Here is a 16,721-nt window from a genome sequence, read left to right as displayed (position 1 = left end):
ACCAATGTAACGAAGTAAGAAAATAAAAAGCACGCCTTTCATTCTGTAAAACATTTACGCGTACTACTAATTAGAGGTAATTGTATCTTTTTAACAAGCCATTTTACAAGGTTTTTTTGTTGTTTTTTTTTTTTTTTAATTTTTCAGTCTATGCATCCAAAACAAGAGCAGAGAACACATTTTTTTTTTTGTTTTTTTGTTTTTTTTTTTTGTTTTTTTAATTATCTTTGTAAAGACACTCCAAGCTTGAATGGCAAAGCCACATTAACAGATGGTTATGATGAGACCTGTAGCCTTCTGATATCTATGAAGTATCAGGGCATCAAAATAAATAAATAAATTAAAAAAACAAAAACCAATCAAATAAACAAAAAGAAATAAAAGAAGAAGAAAGAAAGAAAAAAAAAAAAAGCGAAAGGAAAACAGAAAAATGAAAGGAAAACCAGTAATTGCATTTCCTTGTCACTGCAAGCTTTTTTTAAATTTTTCTTTTTCTTTTTTTTACTTTTTCTTTTCTTTTTCTTTCTTTTTTTTTTTTTTTTTTTTAATCTTTTAACATGTTCTGTGTCATTTAAATGTAACACCAGTGGATTTTATAAGCATTTTCTTATAGATGGGTTCAAGTAATAACATTGTTGAGTGTAGAATCAATAGGGCAGTGCATAGTACAAAGGTATAGAAAGTGCAGATCTCCCTTGAGGGCCCCTCCCTTTCCACAGCTTTCCTCTCTAACAACTGAAGTCTGTTTTAAAAAAGAGCTAAATAAACTTAAATCTTTTTCATACAATTTGCTTTTTTTTTTTTTTTTTTTTTTTTTTTTCCCCCACATTGCAACGTATCACAAAATAATACATAACTACACATACAAACGTAAATAGCACCATACTGGTTATGCTGATGAAGCCAATTCTAAGCTTGGAAATGTATGATGTATGCAGGCAAAGATGCTCACAATTTAAATTAATTTAATGCCAATATATAAGATTATATAAAGTGGAATGCACATCAGTGATTTTCAAGTTATCTTAAGAATACAAAAACTAAAAGAAAAATCTAGTTATACAATTTCCCTTACTTGTTTTTTCTTTTTTTTTCTCTTTCTCTCTCTCTCTCTTTCTTTCTTTCTTTCTTTCTTTCTTTCCTTTCTTTCTTTCTTTCTTTCTTTCTTTCTTTCTTTCTTTCTTTCTTTCTTTCTTTCTTTCTTTCTTTCTTTCTTTCTTTCTTTCTTTCTTTCTTTCTTTCTTTCTTTCTTTTTCTTTTTCTTTTTCTTTTTCTTTTTCTTTTTTTTTTTCTCTTTTGTGATTCCAATCTATTTAGAGCTCCAATGTGCAATGATATTTCCTAGGTTATGATTCCAAAATTATTATTTTTTTTTCCTTTTTAATTTTTATGCTTTTTCTGATCTAATCCAAAGTACATGATGACACCACATAAACTGGCACTTCAATAATTAGTTAAAATACAAATAAAGAAAGAAGAGGAAGAAACATAGTGCACATTCTTCTCTGGTTCGGATGTAAGTTACAGAGTCTCATTCTGAGGTAGCCTTCTATATAATTCTGTTTCATGTATATGTGTGTGTGTGTGTGTGTGTGTGTTTTCTTACAAAAGTTCTCAAATATAATGCATGCCAGAATTTAGTCTTCTGTATTTTTCCTTCTACTAGTAGTGGAAAATGTGGAAGAAGAAATGTTGAGGTCACAAGCCATACCAATGCTCCACAGATATCCTTTGATATGCATGTACTGATGACAGCACAAGACACAATGGAAACCAAAGTCAACGTAAATGGTGTCATATTAAGACTATTAAGTACTTTCTGTTACTTAAAGAATTTTCTTTGTCCTCTGGAAGAAAATGCAGCACCATTCGCAAATAAATTATTCCAGCTTAATCTTGCTAGCCTTAATTAAAGGAATTGTTTGACTTAAGCAATCTCTTGACACAACAGAATAAATGGGAGTTGGCTCTAAGTTGAAACTATGCTATGGATGTTAGCACTGCTAATGTTGACAACTGCTAGGGTACTGCTACATCTCTCTAATGATAACACTATGATTAGTGACACAATGGGTCAACCAGAAACAGGTATTTAAGTTGTAGACTGGTCATCTATTGGAAATATGAAAATATACAGGGCCTTGAATACCTACATGTTTTGGGTTATCATTTATTATCAACCATACTTGAATAGAAACTGGGAATGCATATTATTCAAAATTGTCTGATACATGTATTAAAATGTATGAAAAGAATAACATATATATGAATAAACTGAACTAAATACAAGTGAAGGCTAACTTAAATAAATGCTATTCAAAACAGGCATCAAATATAAGGCACTCTAAATGTAAAATTAAAATAAAACCCAGCATCCCCAAACAACACTGTATGTCACAAAACTTTTGATTACACAGAGCAATGTGTGTTTGGCTTTGCCCTGTTACATACAATAAACGTAAATGATAAAGCACACACTATAGACATTATTATTGAGTACAATTTTAAAACATCTTAATACCTAGTATATTACAACATTCTCCCCTCCTAAAGGGATATGCACTGATCTTTCCCACATGCACACATCCTAACATTTAATAATATGGTTTCTTATTGCACTATAGTGTTACAAATATTGAACTTCACTGGAAGCCTAAACAACATACTCTGTGTGCGTGTGTGCATAAGTATGCTTGTGTGTGCATGTGTGTATGTGTGATATCTATGTGTGAAAGTGGAAACGTGGAGGGAAATACTGTTTGCTCTATAGATGATGTTCAAATATCAGTGATGTGCATTCCTCACTTCCCTCTAGAAAAAGAAGTATATGGATCTTGGAAATACAAAGTTGACTAAATACTGTTATAATGTAATTGCAGTATGCTGAGAAACTTTTCAAATGCTTTGATAAATCCAGGTCATGGAAGAACCAGTATGACTGTGTATATGTGCGTATGCGTGTATCTACCTCTCTGTATCTTCTAAGTACAGAGAGCCAGATAAGGATTGACAGTAATAAGTACATATATACATAGAAAGAGAGGGTGTGGGTGTGTATGTGCATGTACATCTGTATGCGTGAATGTGTGTGTGTGTGGTAGCAGCATCTTTATACTTTGCGCCTCCCTGTTGATTCCAAAAGAAACCAAAAAGTCCCATTTTCCTTTAACTGATTACAATGAGTATTTTCTTAAAGAAAACTAAATCAAACAAAAGCGTAAAATAACATCCAACAAGACTGTGGTACTGTAGATAAATACAGAACTGCACAAAAATGTGCAAATTTTCAAATTATTTAACATTCTACAGCACAAATTACAGATAAGAGTTCTACAGCTTAAAAAAAAAATTGCAGTTTTTTAAAAAAAAAGAAAAAAGAAAAAAGAAAAACAGTTATGCAACCTTTTCTTTAATTCACTTCATTGAATGATAAACTCTTGTTAAAAAAAGGAAAAAGTTTACACAGTTAAAAATGAAGCACAGGTCAGCAGTATCTTTACAGTACTAAAAAACTAAATCAAGGACTTTCTTTTTAAACATTCTCACATTTTCGCTAAAGTGTTATCATGAGCAATATGATGGGAAGGGGTACTGTTGAAGTAAAGAGTCTGCTTTGTCTTGAAGCCAGGTCCTGACCTTTCAACAAGCATCTTGCACTGAACTGCAGTTCTCAAAATTCCTCTTTGCAAAAGGCATGCAGGCCTGAAAAAGATGGTTGCTCTTTCCAACAATTTCCTCTTCCCTTTGACTTCAAACAATGTTGAACCCTTGAGGTATCTGTAAATGAGATCCTTCAGATGCCTCAGTGGTCAGGATTCTTTTATTATGGTAAGGTTATTAAACTGTGAATTCTTGGTCCACATGGAATTGTTGGGTCTGTTTTGTTTTTAAATATCCCCAAAGTTGTTTGTTTTTTTTTTTTTAAACTTTATTTTATATATCCCCAATAATCGCTCCATAGCTAAGAGCTAAGAAGTACTTCTAAAGCACATTGTATGGCTCAGAAGCGGCTCTCTGGATCTTGAAGGGCCTGCAATAAAAATCCAGGATGGGTTTTTATGTTGCATAGTGATCAAAGCTGCCCAGATATTCCAGTGCGGCTCGATAGCAGAATTGATATTGATCCTGGAGATAGAAAGATAGAAAACCAAAGCATCAAAAAGCCATCTTGTTGGTTGGTTTCTATTTTCTTTCAACTAAGAATAAACACTTTGTTGTTATAGATGAATATACCGCAGAAGCATCTGTAGTTCAGCAATATTCCCTAGCTAGCATACACAGAAGAGCAGTTTGAGTTACAACAGATGAAGACAGACACTCATTTAACACAACAACATTTTCTACAGAATGCATCTTCTTTTGGAGCAACAACTGTATAATCGTTCATTCAGGATTTCTAAACTGAATTACTACAATCATAAAACTTTATTCTTTTGGGAGCATGCTAAGATGTCTTTTCCCATTTATTTGAAAATAAGTAGGAAAACATCCATTTCACTCCATAGCAAATACATCATGCTAAATGCAAAATTTACCACAGCTATAATATGGATTGAAACACAGAAAACAGTTAAAAGACATGTTAGGAAGCAAAGAGAACCTTTCAGCAATACAAGCTTTGATGAGTGTGTGAAGATTCCTTACCCTGTGGCAAGAACAGGGAATATGGGAGGTATATGTAGCTAAACACCTTATTAACATGAAACACATTGCATTTCAACCTGTACCTGGAAGCAGAGAAAGTTCAATGGGGTGTACAATTTGATTAAATCTCTAGTGAATCTAATATCCTTCTGACTTATCTGATAGTACTACATGCTCACAGTACATGGCTGTACTTGTTAATATTGCAATTAAAATTCTTTTAATGACCAGGAAATTCATTAGACTTTTGTTTCCATTTAGTGATGTGATCATTTCTGCTGTACGTTGGAAATTTTGGAGAATACATTAGATGTTCTAAATTTTAAGTAAATGTGTAGAGTACAATTGACTTGTTGAATAAAGATTAGATTTATTGGCACTTTATAATACTGCATGAGGGATTTGTCTTCCACAGAATCCTAAAATTTATGAGTACTTAAAACCTATTTTCAGCAGAGGGGTGAAAGGGTGGAATACAGAAACAAAATCAAAGTTGGAGGGATAATATATACAGCCCAAGACTGAGCTTGTCAAGTTGGCTTCAAGAAGCACAGCTTTTCAGTAAACTGTAGTTATTCCTTGGAACTAAAATGGTAGAAAATACTTAGTTTTCTTTTTGTTTGTTCAGAATAGTACTAATACAGGAAAATAAATTGAATTAACAAGTCAGTTTGGTAACAACAATACACTTGACTGACAAGACTAAAGGTAAATATCTGTATTTTCATATATGTATTTCTGAAGTTTCTTCTAAAAAACAATAAAACCTACCTTTGACTGAAGAAATATATATTTTAATGAAAAATTCTGGAGATTCATCTAAAATTGTATTTAAATTAATTTAAAGGTTAATGTCAATGAAATTGTACTAAACAAATGTATGACCTAAAATACCTTCCTTATCTTTGCCTTTTGCTGAGTAGTCTATTGACTATAGCTTAGTTAAAATCTCCCGTTCTAAAATTTAAGTAGAAATAAAGTACATGCTGAAAGTTTATGTATTCATTATGACATGACACAGCTACAATTACAAGCATCCAGGCATAAAAAATCAGTTGATGCTGCATGTCCTTCTTCATATTTCTGTATAGCATTATTGCTGGTATGGAGACTATTGACACTGTAGTTTTCCTGATGCTCAATTCAGCATTATGATTTTCAGGCCAGACAGTCGATTGCTTGATGATCCAAAGTCAACTATGAAAATAATACAGCCTCATTCCAAAGCCTTTCACTCTTGCAACATAAGAATTCCACAGGATCAATCTTTATAAACAATTTTCTTCCCTCTTTATCACCCCGTATTTCTTTCAGAGTCAAAAGGTTCAAATTAAAAAGAATACTGGTTCTGGGAAAATGTTTTCCCTGAACTATGATCACTTGGACTCCATTACTGAAATTATCTTTTTTTCCCCATCCAGCAGTGTTTAATGCCATAACAGGAAATAGTCCTTACCATACCTTCACAGCAGATTGTGTATTGTATTCATACAGTTCCTATATGACTTAAGATACAAATAAGCCAATTTTTGTGGTTTCCCTCTGTGAATTTGTAGGTCTATAGAAATATCCATACTACTTCATCAACATTTTACATAGCAATTGTTTTCCTCACCTCTGTCTGTACCATGGCTGGCCGCTGTGTCCTTAACATTTTGACAGTCTGGAAGATATCTACAACACCTTCATATCTCATTCTTTCCAACACAATGCTCAGAGTTATGAATACTCCAGTCCTTCCAACACCCGCACTTTTGCAATAATAGAAGAAAAATGATAGGAGATAAGGAATGTTAATGAATAGTTCATACTGAAAGAACTGGCTAACAAATTATCTCTGGATACAACACACCATATGTATGCAGATTTCTACAGAGGGAAAGGCTCACTAAGAAAAATTCCACAGTGAACTACCACATCGGGTTTAGAACAGTAATTGCTCTCAAGAAGGCTTCACATGCTACTAAGTACTTCCCGACTTTCCTGTCTTCATTCAAAATTACTTGGTTTGTTGATCCAGACATACAGTTATCATTGCATGATGAAGGGTAATAAGACAGTGACTTAAGCTATAAATAAAAAAAGAAAAATTTAATTATGTGTTTTGCTGCTTTCTTTGCTGTATTCATGTATAGCCTCTGTTTTGCAAGCCTTCAGTGCTTTAGTTGATCTACACTGATTTAGAGGCAATCACTGGACTTTCAGTAGTATTGAAATTGTTTGCATACAATCTAAAATTTAAATAACCGAACAGGGAATGTCCAAGACAGCCTTTATTCAGATATTGCAGGCTGGATCTTTAACATACAAATACTGATACATATACACAATATTTGTCTACATCAGCCTGGAATCTCTTCTTTGAATATATGTCATGCTTGCTATTTTTTCTGTCTTGGATTTCTTTTACTAGCTAACATCCCAAGAAGTTATAGAAATTCCTTTAGCCAGTAGAGGCAACAGTTGTGAGTTACCAGCTTTAAGCAATTACCGATTTGTGAAACTGAGAAAAAGAAACACATAAGAACTCCTAGAAAAGGAGGCATGTAAGAACACAGAGAAAGCTATCCTCAAAGTCTGAACTTGTATGGGTGGGCATCAAGCAACCCATTATCTCACAGCTGATACCAAAGTCAGACATGTGCTCACATGTGGAGTGCAAACTACAGGGAACTGACAGAGGAATTTGTTGCTTCAAGAAATTCTCTCTATAGAACATATTTTTAAGAATTTATCATAGTACAAAATGGAAGCATTACTGTAAGAATTCCACAAAGGCTAGGAGGCTGGATCTTACACTTCATGAGCAAAAAAATAAATAAATAAAATTACTAATTTGCCAGATATATTTCTTATTCAATCAGTGTTACATTTATAATGATGACTGATCTTAAAATTGTCATTCTGATTATGAAAAAATAATTAGACATCAAATCATGATAATTATATTATATGTTACTTCATTTCTATCAAAGTCAGTGGTAGAAATCTCCATCATTTCAACACAAAAGATCACAACTCTTTGGAATGTTTCCATAACTTACTGTCTGTAGTTCTTCATTTAAGCTATGAATTGGCAAATTTGCATGGTGCAGCAAACGTCAAAGAATACCTTCATTTTTTTATGTGATTTCTTCACTCTTTTTTTTTTTTTTTTCTGCATACGGGCATAAATATTGCTTGTTTGCTCTTTGCTCTCTAAATTTATTTATGTCAGGAAGCTTAATTCTTGTTACAGCTGTTTTTCATCTTTCCTTGCCAAATGAATCGCAGTCTCTGATCTGCAATGATGCTCCCCTTAGCAGGCTATAAAAAGTATTAGGCAAACAGAAAAAGTAGGATTCAAGTTGTCTAGTGTATTTAATGTTAGGCTTTCAGGTTAGGGGAGCACAACAATCTCTTTTAAAGCATGTAGGTGCTCTTAACAGCTTTTGCTCACTGACAGATTTAAAAGGACAAGAAGTTCTCGCTCACTATACATACATATGCTTCAGTAAACTCCCTCATTTTTGTCCTTATACTAGTATTGGGGCACTACTTGGCTTGCAGGAAGGATTTGGAACATATATCAATATTTTCCATTTCTGTTATATAAAAAATAACATTTCATCTACCAAAAATAATTTAATGTTGCAAAATGAGTGTCTAAAATCCTAATGGAATTTATAGAAACCAATTTATTAAATAAGAGATAAAAGTTTAAGATAATATTTTTGGCCATCTGTTACAGACTCTGGAGTAAATGAAGTAAATAAAAAACATTACTAAAGAATATTAGAAATATTTTAAAAGCCTACCCTGGATTATTCTTATATACTCTCCAATCTTTTTTTCAACTACATTGCAATTGTAAAGGGAGGGATTGAGAGAAATTATCACATTATAAAATGCACACGACATTCTGAATTTTAAACACACCATTCCAAACCTCAGTGACTTTCTGACAATCAAAGCTTCTAAATATTTTCTATTCCATTCACTTTCTTGAAGTAGCTGCTGTTTTCTCTGGCTCAACTTGATTGCTACTGAAGTATTTGTCAGGAGAAATACTCAGGAGTTGTTTATAGATAATAATCTCCACCAATGTAAAAGTCTGACTTTTAATTATGAGTGGAAAAAAGGATCAGGTGCAGCAACTTGCAATAATGTCCCTCTTACTGCTTTTTGAGTGTAGCACTGATATTTCTATTATCCTGCATTAGAGACTGTTTTAAAAGTAGCAAAATATTACATGCTTCTACATATTTTGTAAGAAATTTTTCTGTGTGAATGGAGTTATATTGCAAAACAGTTCCCAATTCATAAAGCTTTATGCTTCTTTTAAGGTGTAATATTTGTTTACACTTCTGATAATTCGCTTACGAATTTCTATTTATATATACATTTTCACTGTAGTCAGCAATCAAATTAAATAGAAAAAAAAAATCTTCACAAGTTTTTTCCAGGCTTTATTTTCTTACCTGCAATGGACAGAGATTGGTCCATCCTGACCAAACTGCTCTTTTGTTTTATGCACTTGGCCTATGAAGTCAATAAACCCTTCTCCAGACTTTGGCACTCCTTGTTCTGGCCAGTCAGTGAACTGGAACTGTCTCACTGTTCGGGACTGACCATCCTTTAACAGAAGACACAAACAATATATTCCCGAAGAATACCATAGTGGCTGGAAGCCAGTCAGCCAACAGCCAGAAAGGAAAGAACACTGAGAGGAAGTGAGAGATGACCATGATCGCAATTATGAAGACTTCTTCAATCACAATACTTACAGATGATTTCAGACACAATGGCACAGAAGTGCAGTTTCATTAACTACAACATAGTACAGAATTCTTTCTGCAGTGGATAGGAGAATTGTCTGACATTATGTCTGTATAAAAAAATGTTTAGGACTAAAAGCATAACTATCTCAATAATTTATACTTTTTTTTTTTTATTTTTTAAATTCTGTTTCAAATCCTGTAGATTACAAATTCATTCTAACAAAATCAAAACAAAACAAACAAACAAAAAAGTAGGATAAGGTCATCCATCAAACCTGCCTCTATATTTTGTAGATACGTTCTACTGAATGACTGAAATATCTTCACTAATATGAATTGTTTAGTCATTGTCATTTGCAGAGCATGTCTTTAATAACATACTTTTTTGTGGGGTGCACATTTGTCTGGAAGAGTGTCAAGAGATATCAGTTGCTTAACAAGTAATAAACATCCTTTCAATCATTTTAATTTCTTATTACTTAAAACTGGATAATTTGCAGCTTTATCATATCTATTAAAAAGTCAAAAGAAGTACTAAAGACAACCACATACTCAGATTTTTGCTTCATAACGACTTAAGACAGAAGCAGTCAAGAAACGTACATAGCGAATGGATGAAGTAAATGAGTTTTCAATTTTCAAACATTGTTCTATATAGTTTTGATGCCGAATCAGTACAGCTGAAGTATTTGAAAGCATGGGCATAAATTGAACTACTGATATAAACTAGAGCCTCTGGACATGTTATTATTTACTAAGCACTAACCCTGCTATGCCTTAAAAATGGTTTTCTACCAAGTGAATCTCATAAAAAATTGAAATGTGGAGATCTCACAAAAAGCAACAAGTTATGCTGGAGGCAAGAAAAATCCTTTATTTTTTTTTCTCTACCACAACCGCTCAGCTATCACAGACCTCTGAAACAAAATAGAGGTCATTTTAAAAATAACCAGAGGAATAAAATCCCAAAACTTTACTTTTATATTTCCTCTGGTACCACGGGTTTTTGTTTCCATCTCTCAGCTGAATAAGAAAACAAAATGAGCATATGCATCAGTCACCGCTCCTGGAAAGAATAAACACTCTCTTAAATTCTTACTAGACCACTGTGACAATTGACAGTCTGTTTCTGTGGAATGGTTTTGGTCACTTAAATAAATGGGTATCTATTATAAAAATGTTAGGCCAATGTTATTTCTAGTAGTAACGCAAGTAACAAAAAAAATTTCGTGTTAAAAATGGCGTTTTGTTAATACAAATTTCTCTCACAGTGACAGTGGTAATGCCATTTTCTCTCAAGAATAAGTAAAGAAATTGCATCTTTCAGAAAGCTAAAGACAAATGATATTAAGTAACCAAGAAGAAAAAGCAATAGGTTCTTCCCCAAATGACCTCCCATTCCCCCAGAGTAAAGAAACAAAACAAGTCTGATTTGCTTGCAGCTATTAAGTCAATAAGGTCCCTTCCAACTTAAATGTTTCTATGATTTGATGAATTTAAGGGGTGGAAACCAGGCATTTCTGACACTCGCAAGAGTTAGATTAGTACAGGAATAACTTTTTAAGGGATAAAAGGATAAGAAATGTGCCATTTTATTTAAATCTAGGTTATCACTAGAAAGACAAATTGCTATGTGAGAAACAGATTTGATGGCAAGTTTTTTTATGGTTTTTTTTTGTTTTGTTTTTTTTTTAATTATAAGTGTGTCTAAATCAGTGTATTGTTACTTGTTTCAAGATAGAAATAACTCAGTAGTCTAATGCAAACCTTTGAAAATTGTTCTCATTTAGTTTCAGTGGGAATAACTTTTGCTATTTAATACTATTTAATGAGCACAGAAGTAAAGGTAGTTAATCTAATGTTGGATTAGCATTAGAGCATATGGGGAACCTGTCTTCAATTTCTTGGTTCCCTCTGCTGCTGACATTATAAAAAGTGCTGCTGTCTTTTAATGAGATGCTTGCTAGTAACAGCCCAAATACAAATGTCAATTTTTATTAAAATATTTTCCTTCAGAAATTGCCATAGTTTGCATACGCAGGGCAAGAAGTACTAATGAACTAACATACAAATTTTCAGATCCCTGTATGAAACACAAGGCTCACAATATAGCACTCTGTTGCCCAGCTAACTGTTTTGATTTCTGCCTGCTTCTCACAGAGGATGTTCAATTGTTTTTTTATGAGGATGTAGAACTTATAATACTCTTACATTCATTACTAATAGTCTAGCTTTAAATGAGACTGCCCCATCATTTTGACCTCTGGAGTTTACAGAGAAAGTGAGCATAAAGCAGACAGAAACAGTAGATTGAATCAGTTACAAAGGTCAGTTTCACCTCACAAGAATTCACAGCTCAGTTTCAGCAATAACCGGGAGTCCCACACCAAAAATTTTCTGCTGCCACCTACAAAGGCATTGTCCTCCTTTGTTGTCTCAGGGTAAATGGCCAACTCTCAGGTCTGACGGAATACTAATGGCAACTAACACTATAGACTGGATTAGAAATAATAGTGTTACAACCACTTCAATCTTCATCCTGCTTTGAATATCACAATTTAATTAGCTGGTCTTAATTCTTGTGTAGGGCAGCCATAAAGGCATGAAAATTATAGTATATATTTTGAAAAGTAGTCCTCGCTTCTTCTAGTAAACTTAGAGGAATCTATAGTTTTCTAGCACATTTAAAAAATTAAAGATGGCCTTGAAAGCTTTCCAGGGAGTTACTTAACAAAACTGAGACCATTATGAAAAAGAGAGATTTAAATTTGAGTAACAATAATATACGATTGTATAATGAATCAAGATAATAATGGATATTAATGGATAATAATGGATAATATCCATTATTAATGGATAATAATGAATAATGGAATCATTAAGTTAGTAAAAGACATTTTCCAGTCCAACCAGTCATCTACTACCATTATTGCCCATTACACCACGTTCCTAAGCATAACATCAAGCTTTCCTTAAACATGTCTGGGGAAAGTAACTTCAACAGTTCTCTGGGCAACATGTTCCAGTATCTGAACACTATTTCAAAGAACAAATTCATTCTAATATCCAACCTGAACCTCCTCTGGAGCATCTTGAGGCCACTCTCTTACATTCTATCATGCAACAGAAAAAACCAATTCCCAACTTCCTCCATATTGTTGTAGAGAGCTATAAACTCTCCTTTGATCCTCCTTTTCTCTAGACCAAACAATCCCAGTTCCTTCAAACAGCCCTCATAAGCCAGCTCCAGACCCCTCATGAGCTTTGTTGCCCTTCTTTGGACACACCCCAGTGCCTCAGTATTTTCTTGTAGAAAGGGGCCCAAAACTAAAGACAGTAGTCAAGGTGCAGCCTTGCTAGGGCTGATAACAGGGGGATGTTTATCTTCCTGCTGGCTACACTAATTCTGATGTGGTCCAGGATTCTGGTGGCCTTCTTGGCCACCTGAGCACTGTCAGCTCATGTTTAGCTGTGCTTCAACCAACACTTCCAGATCCTTTTCCTCCTTGCAGCTTTCCAGCCAGTTTGCCCACATAAGGTTGGCAATTTTTAAAGAGGTGGTATGAATAAGAGAACTGATTAAAAAGAATTAGCAAATTAAGATATTTATCCCTTAACCATTAACATTTTAATGGTTTGCTGGCTATTAACAGACTTTTTATAAATATTGTATTTAATTATAAAATTCTGAGTGAACTTTTCTAAAACACATTTTTTTCAGTCATTTTCATTCAGCTACATCTGTTGCTTTTTTTTTTTTTTATCATTGTCATTTTATTCTCTGATTTGAATGAAAAATGTCACATATACTTTTTTTCCAGCTTGAGATAAAACAGATTTTTAATAGACAGTCTGCAAAGGCTATCAGTACTGTCACTGTGTTTATGCTTATGAGAGTGGTTAAAAACTCTTGCTAGGAACATATTCTCAAATTCTACTAAGCACAGAAAGGTTACAAAAGCTGTATTTCATGTGATCATACTATATTTCAATTAGAATGAAAATCAGATTCAAATTGCATTTACAGTTTCTTTCCAAATATATTTAATTCTCACTTGGTAATGTTCATACACTGGCATGGTTAGTAAAAATATCATCTAGCTAAGTGTCAGGAGTACCTAATTTTGCTGGAAGCTAATATTAAATGTAACACTTCAGCTAACCATGAGAAAAGATGATTTTTTGGAAGACGATTGGCAACTCTGAGTAATCACTCATGCAGCTCCTGGACAGTGCAACCTGATATTTTGCTTGAACAAACAGCATTCTATAGTGTATACCAAAATTAAGTTTGTCAGTAATTCTTCCTGCCAGGCAGAGTAAAGTGCTAGAAATCAAATTTTGAGAAATTCCAAATGTACATTAAAAGTTTATGTGCATTTAATCTTACTACGTATATCACTGTTCAGTTTCAGACTCAGGAATTCAGATAAGAAATGTAGTATGAAAATGAGGATGCTAGGGTCACAGCTGCACATATCTATTCTGCAGATATTCAAGAGTGCTGAAAATAAGCTATGCCAAAAATCAAATTATAATGTGCAAAGCTTGTCAAGCTTTTCTTGCAAATGCTATTTGCTCTGCAGTTTTTAAATCTCACTGTATTAACCTTCACACTTTCTCAACCTAGAGGGTGTGCAAAACAACATATTTACAGCTGCAAGTGAAAAAAATTCTCCCCAAGAAAGATCAAGAGGGAAAGGATGAGAAAGGAAAAATGGCCTACAAATTATCTAATGTATTTTAACCTAAATAGCTATTAAGAAGTTTAGAAAGCTGTGCTGCTAAGATATTGGATCTGAATGAAATCTGTTTTCCTTAAAGATATTCATTTTTAATAATGTAAATAAACTTAAATGTAGTGTATATTTAAATAATAAATATTCTTTTTGTTTAATTATGAAAAGCACTTCTTTAGAGTTTTGTTTTGTTTTTCCACATGAGAGAGAAAGAGAGGAAAAAATTCAAATTCTCTTTAAAACTTTTTTTAAAGAGTAATGCTGTTGCAACTTACCCTTGCATCTGTAACTTTGAATTCCCTTAGAATATACTGTGGCATGTTGTATTCTGCCATTGGATCTACCACAAAATACTGATATCTGGCTGAACGCTCTGCAGGCCAATACTGGTGGCATTTTTCCTACAACATAACAAAATAAATATATTTTCCATTATTCCAGACAACTACCCTCATATGTTTTTCACTCATTAAGTATAACACTGATGGAAAATGCTATTATTGACAAGAACATGAACTGTTCATCTTACTGTGAACATGAAGTTCCATTCTTAGAATTGGAAGATAATCTTCAATATTGAACTGCATAGAGGTTCCACTGCTCAAGTCACTGTACCTCAGAATTCCTTTATAAACTGCCCAGTTTTATTACTTAACATTACAAGCACTATTCCTAGCCTAAGTTCCAAAACAGAATGGAATTTAAATCTTGAAGCCACTTTTACTTTTAGTCCTTGTTCTCTGTCGAACTAAGTCTCCTAGGCCTCATTCAAGACCATCTCCATTCCCCAAATCCATGGGATTCATATTTCACTTAATACATACCAGCTTTATCTTGAAGTAATCCTGTCCAGATAGGAAACTGCTTCATTCTTTCCATTAGTTAAAGCAGAAATCTGAATGAGTTTAGGACTGTAAACAGACAGCTGAAACTTCAAAGTCCAGCACAAAGAGCACACAGGAAACATTCAGCCATTCAGCTGTTAAAAATACTCTACATTTTTGACAACATGAAAATGTTCAAACAGATGATGACAAATATATTTCCAAATTAGAATTATTCAGCAGACAGAAATGCTCTCTCTGCTTTTGTTGCAATATTATCTTCGAGCTGAGTTGCTGAATCTCAGTGTGTCCCACAACAAAATACAATGTCTAGCTTGTCTCTTATAACACATCTACACATTAGAAAAACTTATATCTGGTGACACACCAGGCCACTTATTTCCCAAAGGAGAAAGAACCTAAATTCCCAAGTTTATCATTTTACATTCTCATAACAATGAAATATTTTAATAAGAAAGCATAATAACGAATATTTCAGTAAAGTAATATATAGCAGTAACTTACTCTGCCCATTTCTCGTAATTTAGTAAGCATGACCACAATTGTAGAATTATGCTCCCACAGCATCCTCCAGAAATCTTCAGTGGTTTCTGCCAAAGGACCCTGTGTAGCTATGTAAGCTTTTTGTTGTCTGTTATTAAAAAAGTAAGTTAAGAAATATAATTTAATCAAAAAGTAAGTTGATACACGTTATCTATTCATATGTAAACATTATTTAGTGGAAAAAATACTATTAATAACAAGCGAATTGAGGCCTTATTAGGAATGCTTAATCAAACTATGGCTTTCTTTCTTTTTAGAACCTTATGAAAGAAATTACTCTATTAATATTATGTTTTTTTTATCATTATTACTTAAATGTTAATGCAACTCTAATAGATCAATTTTGTGTGCTGTAAAAAGCACTTAAGAAACACTTAGTTGTGCTGGCTCATTTTATAGAAATAACTGTTGTATGATCTATTACATTTAAAAATTATAGCATTGAGCTGTTTCTACTTTAATTCCTCTTCAACAGTCTGATGCCTCCAGCAAAAGGAATGCAGGAAGAAAACTCAGGAATTAAATATACTGCATTTCTAGGCCATTATCTCCTCGTATTGGAAAGTACAAGCAGGCTATTAAAATCTTATTAATCAGGAACTTTATAAGATGATGACAAGTTCATCTTGCTTCTGTTTGTTTCAGTCAACAGAAGCAACTTCTGTAGGTTGCACCAGAAAAGAAGACTAGTTCCACATTAAAGACTCAGAAAATGCTCTCTGTGGACACAGATACTCTGGTGCACCTAAACTGCCTTAGGGAAACAGTATTGCTTCTCTTCCATACTTTTTCCTATGAACTGCATAAATCAGATGAGAGTGTAGTCACATGTGTTTGCAATGAAGATGGTGCTGAGCTACACAACTGTTTATATAGAAAATGTTTTTTTGTGGTGGGGCCTCATCTTAAGCAGTGTTCCAAGTTTCTAAGTTATCATCTTGACATAGGGAGTTTATCTCCTATTTCTTGTTTATTAGTATGTTTTTTACATGCATATTTAGCAGAATAGTTGTGAAGAAATACAGGTTGCAGGTCATGAATGTGACCACAATCTTAGTAAGTTTCAGTATATAAAAATGAATGGTCTGAAGTAAAGCCATAACCTTTATGGCTGAATATTGCTCACACAACTTTCCTGTACTGTATAGATGGAAATCTAAAACCATTAACAATATTTAAGCAAACAAAAA

The 16,721-nt window shown here is 33.3% G+C and overlaps 1 protein-coding gene across 50 annotated transcripts in view; it reads right to left on the bottom strand.

Moving 5' to 3' along the window:
• Positions 1-2,154: 2,154 nt before the first annotated feature.
• PTPRD (protein tyrosine phosphatase receptor type D) overlaps positions 2,155-16,721 on the bottom strand; it is a 1,031,962-nt gene continuing 1,017,395 nt past the window's right edge. For all 50 annotated transcript variants that reach the window (XM_085529953.1, XM_085529959.1, XM_085529949.1 and 47 more), the window contains 5 exons: positions 15,493-15,619; positions 14,419-14,544; positions 9,105-9,259; positions 6,260-6,395; positions 2,155-4,125 (listed from right to left, as the gene is read on the bottom strand). In XM_085529953.1, coding sequence (XP_085386079.1) covers positions 4,057-4,125; positions 6,260-6,395; positions 9,105-9,259; positions 14,419-14,544; positions 15,493-15,619 — 613 coding nt within the window. In that variant the 3' untranslated portion in view covers positions 2,155-4,056. The remainder of the gene's footprint in view (positions 4,126-6,259; positions 6,396-9,104; positions 9,260-14,418; positions 14,545-15,492; positions 15,620-16,721) is intronic.

This window comes from Coturnix japonica, chromosome Z (genome assembly GCF_054131305.1).
Source record: "Coturnix japonica strain WE chromosome Z, WE-NBRP24, whole genome shotgun sequence".
In the NCBI taxonomy this organism is placed as follows: Eukaryota; Metazoa; Chordata; class Aves; order Galliformes; family Phasianidae; genus Coturnix; species Coturnix japonica.
The sequence above is the reverse complement of the archived record's forward strand: the minus strand, read 5'-3'. Positions and strand labels throughout refer to the sequence as shown.